At 42.7% G+C, this 17316-nt stretch overlaps 1 protein-coding gene across 2 annotated transcripts in view; it reads left to right on the forward strand.

Moving 5' to 3' along the window:
• The window catches only part of SLC45A4 (solute carrier family 45 member 4), a 70334-nt gene extending 54732 nt beyond the window's left edge, over positions 1-15602 (forward strand). For both annotated transcript variants that reach the window (XM_072851818.1, XM_072851817.1), the window contains exons 3-8: positions 357-545; positions 3595-3774; positions 3880-4955; positions 5054-5153; positions 8027-8238; positions 9073-15602. In XM_072851818.1, coding sequence (XP_072707919.1) covers positions 357-545; positions 3595-3774; positions 3880-4955; positions 5054-5153; positions 8027-8238; positions 9073-9435 — 2120 coding nt within the window. In that variant the 3' untranslated portion in view covers positions 9436-15602. The remainder of the gene's footprint in view (positions 1-356; positions 546-3594; positions 3775-3879; positions 4956-5053; positions 5154-8026; positions 8239-9072) is intronic.
• Positions 15603-17316: the final 1714 nt, after the last annotated feature.

Consider the following 17316-nt stretch of genomic DNA (forward strand, 5'->3'; position numbering starts at 1 on the left):
GTGGCTTTGGTGGGCACCTGGTGTCTAGCCAGGGTCAACCCACCACACTAGAATAGTGATTCCACTGTTAGATATATCTTTTTCCTTTAACTTTTATTTCAATAGCTTAAATATACCTATTGTTCCCTTCTTATTGCCCAGGTATTTGAAAGATAGATGATCTGTGCTTTAAGGAAGGCTGTTTTATTAACCATCGGTAAGAAATCTTAACTGAGTTGTTCACTTGGGAGTGAATTTACTGTAGGTAAATTACTGATCAATTTATAGTTTTCAAAGGTCTAACAAAATTTCATGTATTAAGTGAAACGTTCGGTGTGTACCACATAACCTTTAAATCATTTTTGTCTTTGTTTTAGGTCTTCCTGAACAGTACTACAGCCTCACTTGGTTCCTTAGCCCTATCCTGGGCTTGATCTTCACTCCGCTTATAGGTTCGGCTAGCGACCGCTGCACACTGAGCTGGGGCCGCCGGCGGCCTTTTATTCTTGCTCTCTGCATTGGTGTCCTCTTTGGAGTTGCACTTTTCCTTAATGGCTCTGTTATAGGTAAATAATAGGAAATCACCTGCGTATATCTCCTGCTAACATATCTGCTTTAAGATTTTTATGTAGGAAGTAAAGGTAATGATAGGCAGTTGATTTAACTTACGTTTAGTCTTAGAATCACTAGAAATCTCTGCAACACTGCATTTGAGCTATCCATCTTGCATGTTTTTATTCTTATTCAAAAGTTACGGTGCTGTAAGAGGTATTGTGCAATCATAGCTGTAACTGTTAATACAGTGTTATTAATACAATGGTTGCCAGCATAATGTTTGCAGTCGCTGAGATGAATTTGGTCGATCCTTGACATGGGAAAATTGTAGCAACCTGTTCACAGGGAAATGTTTCCTGTTGTGATCCATTTTCCCTTTAATGCATATCTGGCAACACATCCTGTTTCCAGCATTATTTCAAAAATTATCTTTTCACTTTTTCTTGTGCTTTTCTTAGACCCGGTATTGAAAAAGTCCAGAACACAGTTAATATTTGTTTATCAAAAACTATGTGGGAAAATAATTTTTCCTGAGCCCCCATCAAAGCTGGTAAAAATAGTTTCCCTTGAACATAGTTTACTATCGAACTTAATCTACAATCTCCAATCTCTTTGTAAATTTAGTGTAGGAGAGGTGACAGCAAGTACATTTGGGGAAATGTTTACATCATGGTTGGACTGATGCAAATGAAAGGAACTTAGCACCTAATGATATCCTCTTGGCTCTCTTTTTTTTGGGCTAGATGCAGCTCTATTGTGAAAAAGTTTTCCTAATTGAGGGAAATGAGTGGAACGTTACCTTGGCTCAGCATGTTAGCTTTTTAAAGCCAGATCGGGGTGCAATATGATGGTTTTCAATTTTCTGCAAACTGCAGTGGACAAACTGTTCAGATGAATGACGTTTAGCTTATGTTTTACCCAAGCGATAAATATTAATTATTTGAATTGCTATCACGTGTTATCAATTGTACTTTGTAGTTGTGTCTCCAAGACTTATTCCTCCTCATCCAGATGCATGCAAGATGTTAGACTGCAGCCCTCTTACAAGATTTTAATCGATAGGAAGTTCTTACTTCCACACAGTGGTTTACGTCAGTATCATTGATACTGGCAAGCAAAGCTCATACGCAGTTTATAGGTTTATTTTGAAGTAGCTCACTTTCTAATAAATCAGCAGAAAGTATTGTCTTTGATTTTTCTCTAATTCTTTGTTACATGGTAATACAGTCTATTGTATAGCCTTCTAGAAAACCTGCACTTTCCAGGTACTCTAGTGGTACTTTTGTGCAATGAAACTTCTTTAAAAGACAGAGGTTGTTGCAATGCACCACAAAAGTGAGCTGTATGCTTTAAGCATCCGTTCCTGGGATGTGGTTGTGGTAGATTTTGAACAAAAACCCTCTTCTGAAAAGCACTTTAAACTTTGGTGTGCCTCTCCAGAGGGAGCCTGGAACGAACTGAACTGAAGTGAGAGCCATTCCATGGTCTTCTCTTAGACCTGTTCCATACTAGAAGATAGAGATTTGCCACTAACATTCAATTTACATCAGCATAAGGTAGCACTTGATTTACTATTTAGAGAAGATGCACAATATGATAAAGCAATTTTAGTCTCTCTTTATTTGAAGTTTTTGAAATGGTGGCTTGTGTCACTTTTCAAAGAGAAAAGGCACTGCTTAACAGTCTCGCAGAAGAGAGAGGGTGTCTAGCGGTTTGCAGGAAAAGCTCCCATTTGTAACCAGATTTTCTTCTAGATGGACCCTGTATGCTTTCATTGTCTGTCTTCTTCCCATTTTATGTTCACACTTTCCTATCCTTAGTCTCCAGTTACTTGCACTCCTAATTTCAATTTGGGGCGACAGGAGATGCTGCAAAAACGGAGGTGGTCATTGTATTGTACCCTTTTTCATAACCTGGCCTCTGGCAATAGGAGTCATCAGGAGGGGAACAAGGAGTACAAGAGTGTGCTAAAAAAGAGGTTCTCCAATCCTAATAATAATACAACCATGTTCCAGGAGAACAGCTGTGTATAGATCTTATTCAACTCTTATTCTCTCCACTGTATGCACTGTTCATGTTTCCCACAAATCTAAAGCACTGACACCGTTGGTGTTTTCTGCTGTAAGATTCAGCTGAGCGTGGAACACATATAAACTTCATCATTCAGAGGACTTGATATAAATGAGGATTGAATATACAGGAATTGTAGCCCTTGAGATTTAGATGATTTTTGGTGGCTTAGCCAGTTCATCTTTTTCCACAGTTTTTTCATCAGTTTCATCGTCATTTTCATCAGTTACGCTAATGGTTTTATCAGTCTTGCATGTGTAATGTTTAAATCTCTCTGATTCAAGTAATTCATGCTTCTGTCAGTGGTTCATTTCATGAAAAATTCTCTAGCTATATACTAACGCTGCCTTCCTACTCTGTAGACAAAAAGCATTTAATCTCATCCTATCAACAGAAGCTGACTGATGCTTTTTGCAATGCAAAATACCTTCATGTTGCTTCATCCTTAAAAGTTTTGCTTATAAAAGTGACCTAGAAAATATGAATGTCTAAGAAAAGCAAAGAGAGAGGTGAGAGGGTTAAATTTCACTTTATCCTGTTGTGCTGCAACCATTACATATTAGGCACTGTGTTAGGAATGCTGTCAGCAGTGCAGTTACCTGTGTTTGTGACTGATAGATGAGGTATGACAGTTTGTTTTTTGATGCTCTACTCTCTCACCATGGCTGTCTTTTATAAAAACAGCCTTCAGCATTTGAAGAAAAATATATGCAAGGAGCATGAAATAGTATTTAATGCTCCCAAAGGTTTAAGAGATACTTTTAAAATAACATTTTGAAATATGAATGTCAGTCCTAAAAATTTAAAAACATAATCTTCTGTCCCATACCTTCCATGAAGCTGTGCCAAAGTTGAAATTGCCATTTTATTCTGTAAAGGAATGTTTCCAGTGAGTGCGTTTGCCACCTTTCTTTTAAGGAGTTAAGCTTGCTCTTAGTAGTTTTTCCTTTTTGAATGACGTGCTCAGATTCCTCTTCTGTTTTTCCTCAGGTCTGGCTATTGGTGATGTCCCAGACAAGCAGCCCATTGGTATAGTTCTCACGGTGCTTGGTGTTGTGGTGTTGGACTTTTGCGCTGATGCAACAGAAGGGCCAATTCGGGCCTACTTGTTGGATGTGGTGGACAGTGAAGAACAAGACATGGCCCTTAACATCCATGCATTTTCAGCTGGTATGGAGTTAATTGATATGTTTTTGGAAGCTGACAGGTCTTCCTGATGACCAAGTTGTGACTGAATTGATTTTTCCTGGGCTCCTTGTTTTTTCTCTTCTACAGGTCTTGGAGGAGCAATCGGTTATATGTTAGGAGGGCTGGACTGGACACAGACCTTCTTGGGCGGTATTTTTAAATCTCAAGAGCAAGTCCTTTTCTTCTTTGCAGCCATTATTTTCTCTGTCTCCGTTGCTCTCCACCTTTTTAGCATTGAAGAAGAGCAATATAACCCTCAGCAGGACAGGATTGATGACGAAGGAGACACACTTTCCAGTGTCAAATTCAGTGGTAGTCTACCCCCTCTGAATCGACTGAATGTAATTAGTGAGGAAGAGCCGTATGGAGCCTCTATGTTCCACGATGAGGTTCAGTCAGAGCATGATCTCAATATTGAGTTCCTTGAGGTGAACATTGTAAGAAGTAAGAGTGATTCAGTTCTGCACATGCCCGATGCTACATTGGAAATTGAGTCGGAGCTGCTTTTTCTGCATGACATCGAACCCTCCATCTTTCAGGATGCTTCGTATCCAAACACTCCCCACAACACAAGCCAAGAGATCATGAAATCCAAACTCAACCACCTGTCTGCTTTCCTCAGGGACAATGAGAAAGAGGAGGAAATGTTACTTGATAATCGCTTAAATGAAGATAAAGTCCCAAACGTGAATGGCTCCCTACCAAAAGAGTTCCTCAATGGACACGCTAGAATAGGCATGAAGCAATCCAGTACTTCAAACTCCATGCGAAGGAGGCGGCACATGTTCTACCGTCAGCCATCTTACACCTTCTCGTACTATGGCAAAATAGGCTCTCACCGCTATCGCTTTCGTCGGGCCAATGCCATCGTCTTGATAAAGTCCTCACGCAGCATGAATGATATCTACGACATGCAGAAGCGGCAGCGACAGAGGTACAGACACAGGAATCAAAGTGGCACAACAAATTCAAGTGGAGACACAGAGAGCGAAGAGGGGGAGACTGAAACCACTGTCAGACTCTTGTGGTTGTCGATGCTAAAGATGCCAAAGGAGCTACTGAGACTGTGCGTCTGCCACCTCTTAACTTGGTTTTCGATCATTGCCGAAGCTGTGTTCTATACAGATTTCATGGGTCAGGTCATCTTTCAGGGCGATCCAAAGGTAAGAGAACAGTTACCATTGGCCAGCCTGCTTATAGTTACTCATTTCTGAGATGTGCTTGTTACAAGAAAACATCTTTGCATTTCTGTTTGTTGCAGGCCCCTTCTAACTCAACTGAGTTACATGCCTATAATGCTGGAGTTCAGATGGGATGCTGGGGACTGGTAATTTATGCTGCTACTGCTGCCGTTTGTTCAGGTAAGAATCAGACAGTGGAATGCACCTCATATATGTATTTGCAAGGTAAAAATAGTTTTGCTTCAGTTAGCATCCGCCTCCTTGTTTGGGGTGAAGGATATTTTGGAAAAGCATTTCACGTGGTCATAAGGGGAGAGGCTTCTTTAAGAATCGATATTAAAAAGTTCCTCCAAATGTAGAGGTAGAAATATGAACAGATCAGTTAAGTGGCATAAAGCACAAAATGATATCAAAGGATATTGAATGGCATTTAGCTAGTCACCTGGAAACTAAATTATGCTTGTTAGAAGATTCAGAGAATCACAGAATTGTTTAGATTGGAAAAGACCTTTAAGATCATCAGGTCCAACCATTAACCTAGCACTGCTAAGTCCACCACTAAACCATGACCCTAAGCACCATGTCTACACGTCTTTTTAAATACCTCCAGGCATGGTGACCCAGTCACTTCCCTGGGCAGCCTGTTCCAATGCTTGATAACCCTTTCAGTGAAGACATTTTTCCTAATATCCAATCTAAACCTCCCCTGGTGCAACTTGAGGCCATTTCCTCTTGTCCTATCGCTTGCTACTTGGGAGAAGAGACCAACACCCACCTTGCTACAAGCTCCTTTCAGGTAGTTGTAGAGAGCAATAAGGTCTCCCCTCAGCCTCCTTTTCTCCACGCTAAACAACCCCAGTTCCCTCAGCCGCTCCTCATCAGACTTCTGCTCTAGACCCTTCCCAGCTTCGGTGCCCTTCTCTGGACACGCTCCAGCACCTCAATGTCTCTCTTGTAGTGAGGGGCCCAAAACTGAACACAGTATTTGAGGTGCGGCCTCACCAGTGGTGAGTACAGGGGGACAATCACTTCCCTAGTCCTGCTGGCCACACTATTTCTGATACAAACCAGGATGCCATTGGCCTTCTTGGCCACCTGGGCACACTGCCGGCTCATATTCAGGCGGCTGTCAACCAATACTCCCAGGTCCTTTTCTGCCAGGCAGCTTTCCAGCCACTCTTCCCCAAGCCTGTATTGTTGCATGTGGTTGTTGTGACCTAAGTGCAGGATCCAGCACTTAGCCTTGTTGAATCTCATACACTTGGCCTCAGCCAATCCATCCAGCCTGTCCAGGTCCCTCTGGAGAGCCTTCCTACCCTCAAGCAGATCAACATTCCCGCACAACTTGGTGTCCTCTGCAAACTTACTGAGGGTGCACTCGATCCCCTCATCCAGATCATTGATAAAGATATTAAACAGAACTGGCCCCAATACTCAGCTCTGGGGAACACCACTTGTGACTGGCCACCAACTGGATTTAACTCCATTCACCACAACTCTTTGGGCCTGGCCAGACAGCCACATTTTTACCCAGCGAAACGTAAGCCCATCCAAGCCACAAGGAGCCAGTTTCTCCAGGAGAATGCTGTGGGAAACGGTGTCAAAGGCTTTACTAAAGTCTAGGTAGGCAACATCCACAGCCTTTCCTTCATCCACTAAGAGGGTCACCTTGTCATGGAAGGAGATCAGGTCAGTCAAGCAGGACCTGCCTTTCATAAACCCATGCTGACTGGACCTGATCACCTGGTTGTCCTGTACATGATGCGTGATGGCACTCAGGATGATCTGCTCCATAACCTTCCCCGGCACCGAGGTCAGACTGACAGGCCTGTAGTTCCCCGGATCCTCCTTCCAGCCCTTCTTGTAGATGGGCATCACATTTGCTAACTTCCAGTCAACTGGGACTTCCCCAGTGAGCCAGGACTGGTGATAAAGGATGGAAAGTGGCTTGGTGGCACTTCTGCCAGCTCCCTCAGTACTCTTGGGTGGATTCCATCCAGCCCCATAGACTTGTGTCTGTCCAAGTGATGTAGCAGGTGTCTAACCATTTGCCCTTGGATTATGGGGGCTTAATTCTGTTCCCCATCCCTGTCTTCCAGCTCAGGGAGCTGGGTACCCAGAGAACAACTGGTCTTACTGTGAAAGACTGAGGCAAAGAAGGCATTAAGTACCTCAGCCTTCTCCTCGTCCTTTGTCACTATGTTTCCCCCTGCATCCAGTAAAGGTTGGAGATTCTCCTTAGCCTTCCTTTTGTTGCTAATGTAGTTATAGAAACATTTTTTATTGTCTTTTACAGCAGTAGTCAGATTAAGTTCTAGTTGGGCTTTGGCCCTTCTAATTTTCTGCCTGCATAATTCAAGCATATGTAAGAGGGTTTTTGCAAAGACTGTTTTTAAAATAAAAATTATAAATATATATTTCTGAAAGTCTCTTTCTTGCTCTCTAATAACAGATAAACCAACTACAGACAATTTAGGCTTGGAATACAGACTGAAATTGAAAGCTTTTGCCAAACTTAAATTCTGCCTTTTGCAGCACATGTGCAGGCACGCCTGCACAGATCAGTATCATGGGGACTGCCTCTTTGTTGAGACATGTCAAATTGAAGTTCAGGTGGGCAGCTTGTTTCTGAACACAAACTGAAATGTGGCTATAAACATCAGTTATCTGATCACTTTGTTTAGCGAATGTGCTTGCATTAGAAACAGAATCTCTTCTGTGCTCAAAGTGTTACCTGCATTGATAAAGTTAATAAATAGGTAAAATTAATGAATGGTCTGAGTGGACCATGATGTGTTTGAGTCTCAGAGCATTTTGTTCTGCCTCAGACTTGTAGCATGGCTTAGGCAAGTCTCTGAGCTCATTTGTTCCCTGGTTTCTGAAGTAGCAATACATCCTTTTCCCAATGAGGGCTGAGCTATGCTGCTAAGACAAGCCAAATAGGTAGCAAGCATCCAAGTCCCAAACAGCGTATTGAGCTGCCACAGCCTCATCGATATCATAAAACTTCACTGAGTAAACTGATATTTATGTTTTATTCTTGATCTCTGCAGCCTTGTTGCAGAAATACTTGGACAACTATGACCTTAGTATAAAAGTGATCTACATCCTGGGCACGCTGGGTTTTTCTCTTGGCACTGCAGTGATGGCTATATTCCCCAACGTGTACGTCACCATGATAATGATCAGCACTATGGGAATAGTATCTATGAGTATCTCCTACTGCCCCTATGCGCTTTTGGGACAATACCATGATATTAAAGAGGTACGTGGAATATTTGAATATTTTAATCAAGGCAAAGCATTCACGTTTCTCTGAAGATCACAGTGGCAAAATGGATTTATTAAATCCCATTATTTGAGATACCTGCTTTGTTGGGATGTGTGCCAAAGCACAGATTCATCCTTGATAGTAAGTAGCAAGAGCTGCTACTTAAATCAGATGGTATTACCATCAAGTTGGCTCAGCGGGGTAATGATTGCTTTAGTGCTGAGGTATAAAAGGATTTGGGTGCATATGGTAGACGAAGAGAGATGAAATAATTATTGGAGTATTTATTATATACCTAGTTGTTACTACTGTTTCTGACATGTTATGTTAGCATTACTCAGGTTCTTTGCAGTCTTAGACACTGAGGTGCGTCTGGAAATGCAGCTGTAAGTTTGGGGAGACGTAAGGCAAACTGATTCTGCTGGAAACAAGGACAGATTTACTTTCCACTTTTTAGCATGGTTCCATTTGTATTACAAATTACAGGAGGATCATTTATTTTAACATGTTTCTGCATTGAGATTGGGAGGGAGATAAAAATAATTTCCACGGACTGTTTCGTGTAAATTTTTTTTTTTTTACAAAACCTAATCTTGGAGCCAGTTCACACCAGGAGTGCCCCAGTACATATCTGCCTGTTGGTGTAAGATGAGGAGGCCACTGACAAGTAGATAAGGAGGCTGTCGCTCTGGACTTGTATAGCCTGTGTGATGCACAAGGATGGCGTAAAGTTGACCAAGCGGCTGAGAAATCGGAGGAAGATATTAGCGTTTAAATATTTTTTCATCCGTTGTTTTACCTCCTAACACATTTCTTGTCTTTTTCTAGTATATTCACCATAGCCCCGGGAACTCAAAGCGAGGATTTGGCATAGACTGCGCTATTCTGTCATGTCAGGTTTACATCTCCCAGATCCTGGTGGCCTCTGCGCTTGGTGGTGTGGTGGATGTGGTTGGCACAGTCAGAGTCATTCCCATGGTGGCTTCAGTCGGATCCTTCCTGGGTTTTTTGACAGCTACCTTCTTGGTGATTTACCCCGAAGTCAATGAAGAGCCAAAGGAAGAACAGAAAGGACTAGGTCCTCCAGAGAAAACTGAGGGCAACGGCACGAGCGCAGAGAAGCCAACTGTGCTGAAGCTCACGCGCAAAGGAGCTGCCACGTCAGAGCTGGAGAGCGAGTCAGCCGTGTGAGGCCGTCGCTTGTTGTTCACCCACATTCCAGGGAGGGCAGGTGCAGGATCAAGAACTTTTTTTTTTTTCCCCAGGAAAACAAATTAGGATCTTCACTACTTGTAGCTAAAATTGCAGAAGAAAAGGCAGTTTCGTGCAAAAGTGTAAATGAAATTCTGTAGTCCTTAATATAGGCTTTAACAGGTAGCTATGATGTTAATTGCTTTCTCTACAACTTAGAAATGTCATTTCTGAACACTTTTTTATTAAGAATACATTTAGATTTCGAATAAGTTTTATTAATCTGCATGAGACTCACAGTGTATACAATTAGCAGTTAGAAAAATTAAGTTTTCGGCTGTTTTGAAACTAACTCAAAATGGAAGCTATCTTGACTTCTAGTCTCTTGCTATTTCTTTGTCTGAACATTTCAGATTTCACTAGTGTAATAGCTGAATGAAACGCTTAGACATCTTGATCAATTTTTTTCATAAGCATGATATTATTGGTCTGACAGCTACAGTTCTTTGTTAATTTTAGACTTCATGTTTTTTTAGTGCAAGTACTACAGAATGGTTTTATTTGCAATTATTTTCAAGAAAAACAAAAGCAATTACTGCAGTTTCTAAGAAACTGCCATGAATCCTTTTAGTCGTACTGTTCAACAGCTGCTCCCAAGTCTGCTGCTTGTCAGGAGAGGGAGACATTGGGTGCATGATGTGAACTGTAGATGGAAGGAGCAGCAACTGGGAGAGGTGACCAGCACTGACAGGTTTTTATCACAAGTGCTGAATTTTATGAATGTTGTTGGAATACGCTGTGACAATTTTTAGCTCGAAGTTTTGCGTGCTGGTGAACTCGGGGGTTTTCTTGGCATTTAAACCTGATCATCTCTGGATGAAGCTGCCATGGAGAAAGGGCGTCTCTGGGGTCAGCTTCATGGGAGGGGGCGTGCGGATTCTCTCTCATGGGGAAAGGAAGTTGTTGATTAATTGCACTTTTTATGATCCTTTAACCTCCTGGCTGGGAACACAGCAGCCAAGGTAAAGGCACAGTGTCAGTACAACAAGGTAAACCGAAGGCCTACCTCCGTCATTTTATGGCATAGTTTGGGTGTATAAAAATCTGTCAGAAACAGTTTTTAGGCCTTAAAATTCAATCCACTAGCATGTGTTGCTGTTCCAGTCCCTGTGTTGGAGGAACTGTAGGCTGGAGCTCTTCCGAGCTGCTGTATCAATGTCGTCAGCGCAACTTCCATGCCCCCTTCCTTGATTCAGGACATAGCTGCAGTGCAAAGACATTTTTCTGTGAAGAGCTTGAAAGAGTTGTGCTAATCTGATTTAAAATAGTGTTTGGATCGCTAGCAGTGTGCCCCAATCCATAGGTGGCCAAAGCTCAGAGATCCAGCACCCGTTTAAAGAAACTTTAGAAACTGAACTTCCGTTTGTCATCTTATAAGAAGTGTTTGTGATGCTATTTACTCATTTTCGCATGGACCTCCGGGCTGCAGTCAATCCATGTGCTAAACAGACAAATCACAGCTCGTTGTAAAATTTCTGCTGCCTCAAACTTCTCATACTACAGTACTTTAAAATACATGTGTAAATCATGCTGCAATATAGTCATTCAAAAGAAGAATATATATTTCAAAATGAAAAGCAGTTTTTAATAAGTTACTTGAATTGTCAATGTATTTAAGAAATGTATGTTTTGGTATATTTGAAGTTAACACGCAGTCTTGGCCAGCATCATTGACAAATTCCTGGTGGCATACATGGGTTTCTTAGCTGAAGGCTTTCAGTCGGTGCCGATGTCCTATGCTATCAAGAGTGACGATGTTGTTTTTAGGCTGGTGAAATGGCCGAGCACTAAAGTACACGTAATCGCGCAGGACTTTGGTTTCTTTGTTTGTTTGTTTCAAGTGTCTTGAGAAAGTCTTTTTTTCTTTAAGGTGAATATTTTTTTTTATTTAGAACACATACTGTGAACTGTGTTCAGACAGGGGAATAATACTACTGAAGAATATGAGACCTTATTGAAGAAATCAGTTGTGAGAAATACTTTAACTGAACTTCTGCCGTGAATTTTATCATCTCAATTACATTTAATATATTCTGGTGATGTTCATATATAACAGAGATGAGTTGTATTTCACCCTATAACTGGCATTCATATAAAATACACACTGAGTTAGACATTTTAAAGTGGCTTTAATATTTTATTTTTAAAGCTTCTTGAAGATTCTGCTTTTGGTTAAACGAATGCTGTCAAGTACTCCTTATTTTAATCTCTATTTCTGGAAAGGTTCTTCTACAGTTTGAAAATCTGCAACTTCTGGCCGGTGCCAGCCTTGCCCTTTTCCCCATGAGCTTCATGGATCAGTGTGGTTTCAAATCACCGTTACTCCACATAGCACCTTCGTAAGCCAAGATTTCTTTCACAGCACCATCGAGCTGACCAAGGTCTAGCAGCAAAGAGGGAGGAGAAGTTGAAGCTCCCTCTTGCTTCACACCCAGCAGAGGGAATGTGAAACTGTTTTGGGGGGTGAGCTCACACACATTTATTTAGCTTTCTCAGTCAGGGGAAGGGTGAGGAGGGAGGAAGGACGTTTCAAACCCAGAGGGTTTCAAAGGCACGGCAGGTCCAATTTTGTCCCAGCCAGCATTTGGCATAGCCTCATTTCTAAGAATTGGATGTTAAAATCCATATTTGGAGTTGTTTATGCGGCTGTTTAATTACCGTTTGTAATGCATGAATACGCACGCTGCCTTGTAGCAGGAAGCTCTATTTCACTCCCCTGTAAAGCCGAAGGAAATAATTATCCATTGTAAATGTGCTGAAGTATTTGTAGTATTGCCAGAAGAATTAACTTGGGGGAGCCCCTGCCAAAGTATCTCCTCCTGTACCTTAGCCAGCCTGTGAAACCACCACGCTGGCTTCCACCGTGCTGCCGGTGAGGGCTCCCGAGATCTTTCATAGTAATGCTTTTTCTTGAATTTGAGAGAGTTTTCTTTCTAGTCCCAGCACTTCTCAGGGTAGAGTGGGCATTGATTTATTTCTTCATGTGTCCCTTACCTTATCTTTTGATACGGAAATGTCTTTTGTTGTTGTTGTCATGATTAGAAGTAGTACAATTTTATGCATTTATTGCAGAAGTTGTGGGAAGAGAGATTTGAAGGGGCTTTTTTTTATTATTCCTGCTGACAAGCATCATTTTTTGTTTGTCGGTATTACTGCATAGTCAAATTCATCCTGCATGTTCCATCTCTTTGGACCTTTACTGCAGTATGCTTAAGGTTTAGTGGTTTCATTCTGTGTTGCTCTATACTGTAAACAATTTTAACATATTCTGCTCTAGTCCTTCTGGTGACGTGTAACACCTCGGACATGAGACACCACTAGTGCTCAGATTCTCGAGTGCTGTAGTTGGTAAGCTGCATGTCTAGAAATGTTTCACATGAGAGCAGAGAAGCTCAAACTTTAACCGCTCGGAAAGGCGTAGCATGGAGTTTGCACCGTTGGGTTATTGCAAGAGTCCAGTAGGATCTGCACTGTTTGTGGATGGCAATTTCAGACTCCAGAAGCAATAATTTCTTAGGAATGTTTATCTTCCTGCTGGTTAGATGACTTTCATAGAGATTTATTACCTAAATAGCCTTTTAATAACATGAATTTGGTTGTTTGCTAGCGCTGGCAGTAAGCAGTTATGGAAAGATGTGGGTGGTTCATCATCGGAAGGGAGGAAGCCAGTAAATCCAGCGGAGGTTAGTGCTCCTTGAAACACACAGTGTCCTTTTCCCCTCTCACTTGGAGCCTTTTTCTAGACTATGAAGTATTCCCAGCTCGGCAGGCTGAAAAGGAGGCAGCTGTGAATTTAGCCTCCCGGTTTTCTTGCCAGTGCTGATGCTGGCATGTGGACCCCGTGATGAAGCAGGCTTGCGTGAGGTTTTCCACACGAGGGCTGAACCTTTCTCATTCCTCTCCTGTCTGATCTGAATCCCCCCAGCACTTGGAATGACAGCGGCAACAGCAGTGATTACTGCCAGGTACCTCATTAAAACCTCCGTTCCATCATTAGAAATGTCCGCCCTCGGTTTGGGATGAGCTTGGCCTTCCTCCGACATCCACCATTAAAGGCAGGATTTTCATGGCTACCAGTGGGGTCTTGCAGCCATGCGGATTGAGGTCACATTTACAAATAAAGGTGGGGAAAGTCACAGTTTGTTCCTGGGAGAGCTCCCTCCGCATCTGGGCAGGAGGGGAGTTCAGGGGGGGCTTCCTTCCTGGAGGCGCGTGGCAAGGGTCAGCTTTCGTTTTTGGTGGTCGCTCGTGTTTTCAGTAATTTAGTGTAGACATGTAGCCGGGTTGCGCGACACTCCATTGTTCAGTCCCTGCGACGAATTGTAGTTCAGTCACTGAGAGTTGGGGTTTTTTAGGTGCGCGTGTGCGTGTATACATATTTGTGTGTATATACATTTATATACACGCTGCTCGGGCCAAAATATCTTTGGTGGTTGTGTGCTCGTCATCACTGTACTCAACGTTTTCAACTGAGTTCTTCCAGGTTTCCCTCATTCTAGTCCAATGCAAGACAAGCTCAGCTATAAATATGTATCCTATTTGAATGAATAAGTAACCTCCTGCATGATATTCCAAGCACATGTAGCAGCTTCGGCATCTGAAGTATCTGTTGTGAAAGAAAAGTTGGTTTTATTTGCAGCTGTTTTGTCCTTGTTTCCTTTTAATAGGCCAAATAAATGTAACGAACACCAAATGTTGCACAGAAATGTTATTAATGACTGTGTAGAAGAAATACCAAATTTTATTTTTCTTTGCAGAAACTTTATGGTTACAGAGAGTCCTCTAGCTGTTACTCCTTAACCGACAAAGCTGAACATTTGTAAAGTGCGTCAAAAATGGTCATTTTTAAAAAGTGGAGCTACCCAAAGTTTTCTGTTTCTCATGTTGCATCCAGAACAAGCCATTGGCAAAGGCGAGCTGCAGAAGCTCACATATCAACTGGTGTTTTGTTTTCGAGGCTCAGCAGCCCAGACAGTTAGGAAACTGCGTTAGATAATAACAAAAAGGCTCAATTGCCTTTTCGTAATGTCGCACTAACATCTGCCAGGGCAGCAAGGTCTGCTCCTTAAGATGGTCCAGTTTTTCCTTTAATTTAAATTAAGATCACCTCCTGGAAAACCGGTTTTGTTTGGTTCCTCAACCCAAGCAGCCCTGTGGCTCACCTGTCTTTCAACCTCACCTTCCCTCGCCCCGGGGAGCACGGGGGACCATGAGGAGTGTCCAGGAGGGACAAATACCTCCCCCCACACCCCGAAGAGAGCATCTGCTAAAATTAAAAGGCTTTCGATGCCCTTGTGACCTGCTAAAGCTTTAGTGAAAACCCAGGACACAGTTCAGTTTGACATGCTCCGACACATTTTTTTCTTAAATTTTTGAAGTTGGGGGTGAAGCTCTAGGAGCGTTTAGCCAAACTGGGCATCACCTTATTTAGTCTGGACCTATTCAATCCTCAGTGATAGCCAAATTGTAGTAAATAGCCCTGAAAAATCAGAAAGACTTTTCTCTCAACAAATTGGCAGTTCCCAATATTATTTTTTTTTCTGATGTAACATGAACACTAAGCCCTTTCGGTAGCCAAATGACCAGCTTATTTTAAATGCCTCATATTAATAGAAAGCTGCATATAGGCATCTCATAGCGGAAAAAAAAAGAAAAAAAGAGAGAATATTTAGTTCCTTTGTGAACTGGCCATATGACAACTACTTTTTTATCAACTTATTAAGTTGGGGCACTATAATAGCTCTTGCTGAGTTTAGCAATGTTTATAAGCATGTGTTAAACACATAATGTTAAGTTTTATGAGGAAAAAGGGATAAAGAAAAGTAATGTCACAGATGAATGTTTGAGTGCGTAGACGGCATAATGTATGTATGTTTTTTATTTCTACACTGTTGAGCTTATTTTCTGTTTTAAGGTTAAAAAAAAAGATTTGTTGCATGAGAACTGTTTTATTGTGTTCTGCACTTTCTGTTCTTTTTGTATAATCTTGATTTTTTTTTCACATACGCATAGAAAAGAAAAATCAATTTAGAAATATTCTACTCCACAAGACATTGTGTTCCGATCCGTTATTCTGAAGTTCGATCTTAATAAACATTTCAATAAGAGTTGATGGCTCACGTTCCTGTGTTGTTTGTAGGGAACATGAGTAGAGGCACGAGTCCTTTCTGTGATGCACCTCCAGGGCTGGCAGCAATGCAGGCTCCCGGCTAAACACTGCTGCTGCTTCTCCTTGTTCCTAAGCTGTACGAGACAAATAATATTCACTTATTTCCCAAATCTTAATTAATATTTCTAAAAATGCAACTACCAAATATTGGCTGACAAAAAAACCAAGTGTTATAATTCACAAACGCTTGAGAAACTCAACTGACACTTGCAGGGTTCAGGTGTAACAAAGGAGGGAGCACAGATGGAGGAGCAAAGCAGTGACTCCTGAGAGGTCTATGTCCCCGGCTGCAGACTCTGCTCTTGCCCTGGTTGCTCTGACCCATTCCCAGGAGGAGACGAGGGGTGGTGGCTGTCACCTGCGAAGCAAGCAAAATCTGTTGTGTCTCATGCCATCACCAAGAGCACTACCAGGGCCGCGGGGCTGTCTCTCTTCCCTTCCCTTCGAGTGGATGGCAGGGGGCTCTGGCTCTTGCCGTTGCAGCAGGGAGGGTCTCGTCCCTCCTTTGCCAGCACATTGGCCTTTTCCCACTCCCTCTGCCTTACTGTAGTGTGGGATCCCTCTGCATGGGAAGGCCTGGAAGCATTTCAGGAGGAAATAAGAGTAACCACAAGCAGCTTCCACAGAAACCAGTTCACATCCAAACTGATTAACCACTTGGGCTGTTGTGAGTGACAGGAGAGGGGAAAGCCAGAGGGACCTCTGTACCAGATCACAAATGCCAGCTGACAGGGTTAAACTTGAAGTGTGAAGAACTCGGTTGTCCTGCTTTCATTTCTAGCAGTTTCCTTGACAGATTTGATCTGTGACTTCTGAAGGCACTTCTTCAGAATTGGTATCAGCAGCTTGGAGAAGTTGATGCCCACACAGTGTTTGGTTCATTTTTGACTAAACATAGCTCAGCTGTGCTCTCTTCTCGCTGGACCTGAGGTTAAGGAAGAAGTGAAAACATAAAACGCAATAAATCTGACTTTTGGCCTGTGCTATGAACTTGCATTTTCACCAGCACCAAGGGGAGAACGTGGACCCTGCCTCGCTGGGGAAGGAGCCACTCCAAATACCTACAGAAGACCCAGAGGATTGTATGCTTTTTTTGGCTGGGATAGAGTTAATTTTCTTCATATTAGCTAGTACAGGGCTCCTGTGAAGTGTGGGGGAGTGAGCAAGTGGCCGTGTGGTGCTTAGTTGCTGGCTGGGGTTAAACTATGATAAGGGCAAGAGCCTCCCCTCGCCCCACTTCGCTCAGCAGAGCCCTGGGTGCTCATCCTCACCGTGGGGGACTCCACCTGGCAGAGCCCAAAGCAATGTGGGGATTAAGTGGCAGGGACTGGCCTACATCCCTGTCCTCTCCTGGCACAATTGAAAGAGAAAAGGCCAAAGGGATGTGAAAGGAGCAAAGAAATAAACCTGAACCTCCCTGGGCTGGGGTTTGCAAGGTGTGACACTGAGCCCCTCTCTGTCCATGCATCTCCTCCTGAGTATCCGCGTATCAGCCCTATCGCCTGTGCCAAGAGAGGGGGAGGACGGGGCAGCCCTCTTCATCCTTCCCAGTGCCGTGGCAGGATGTGGCCGGGGGAGAGCAGCAGGAAGCAGAAACATCTTGGGTGCTGTTGTTCCTGCAGGGTGATCCCCAGCGAGGAGGAGAGGCGAGA

The sequence above is a fragment of the Ciconia boyciana genome, chromosome 2 (genome assembly GCF_034638445.1).
Source record: "Ciconia boyciana chromosome 2, ASM3463844v1, whole genome shotgun sequence".
Classification (NCBI taxonomy): domain Eukaryota; kingdom Metazoa; phylum Chordata; class Aves; order Ciconiiformes; family Ciconiidae; genus Ciconia; species Ciconia boyciana.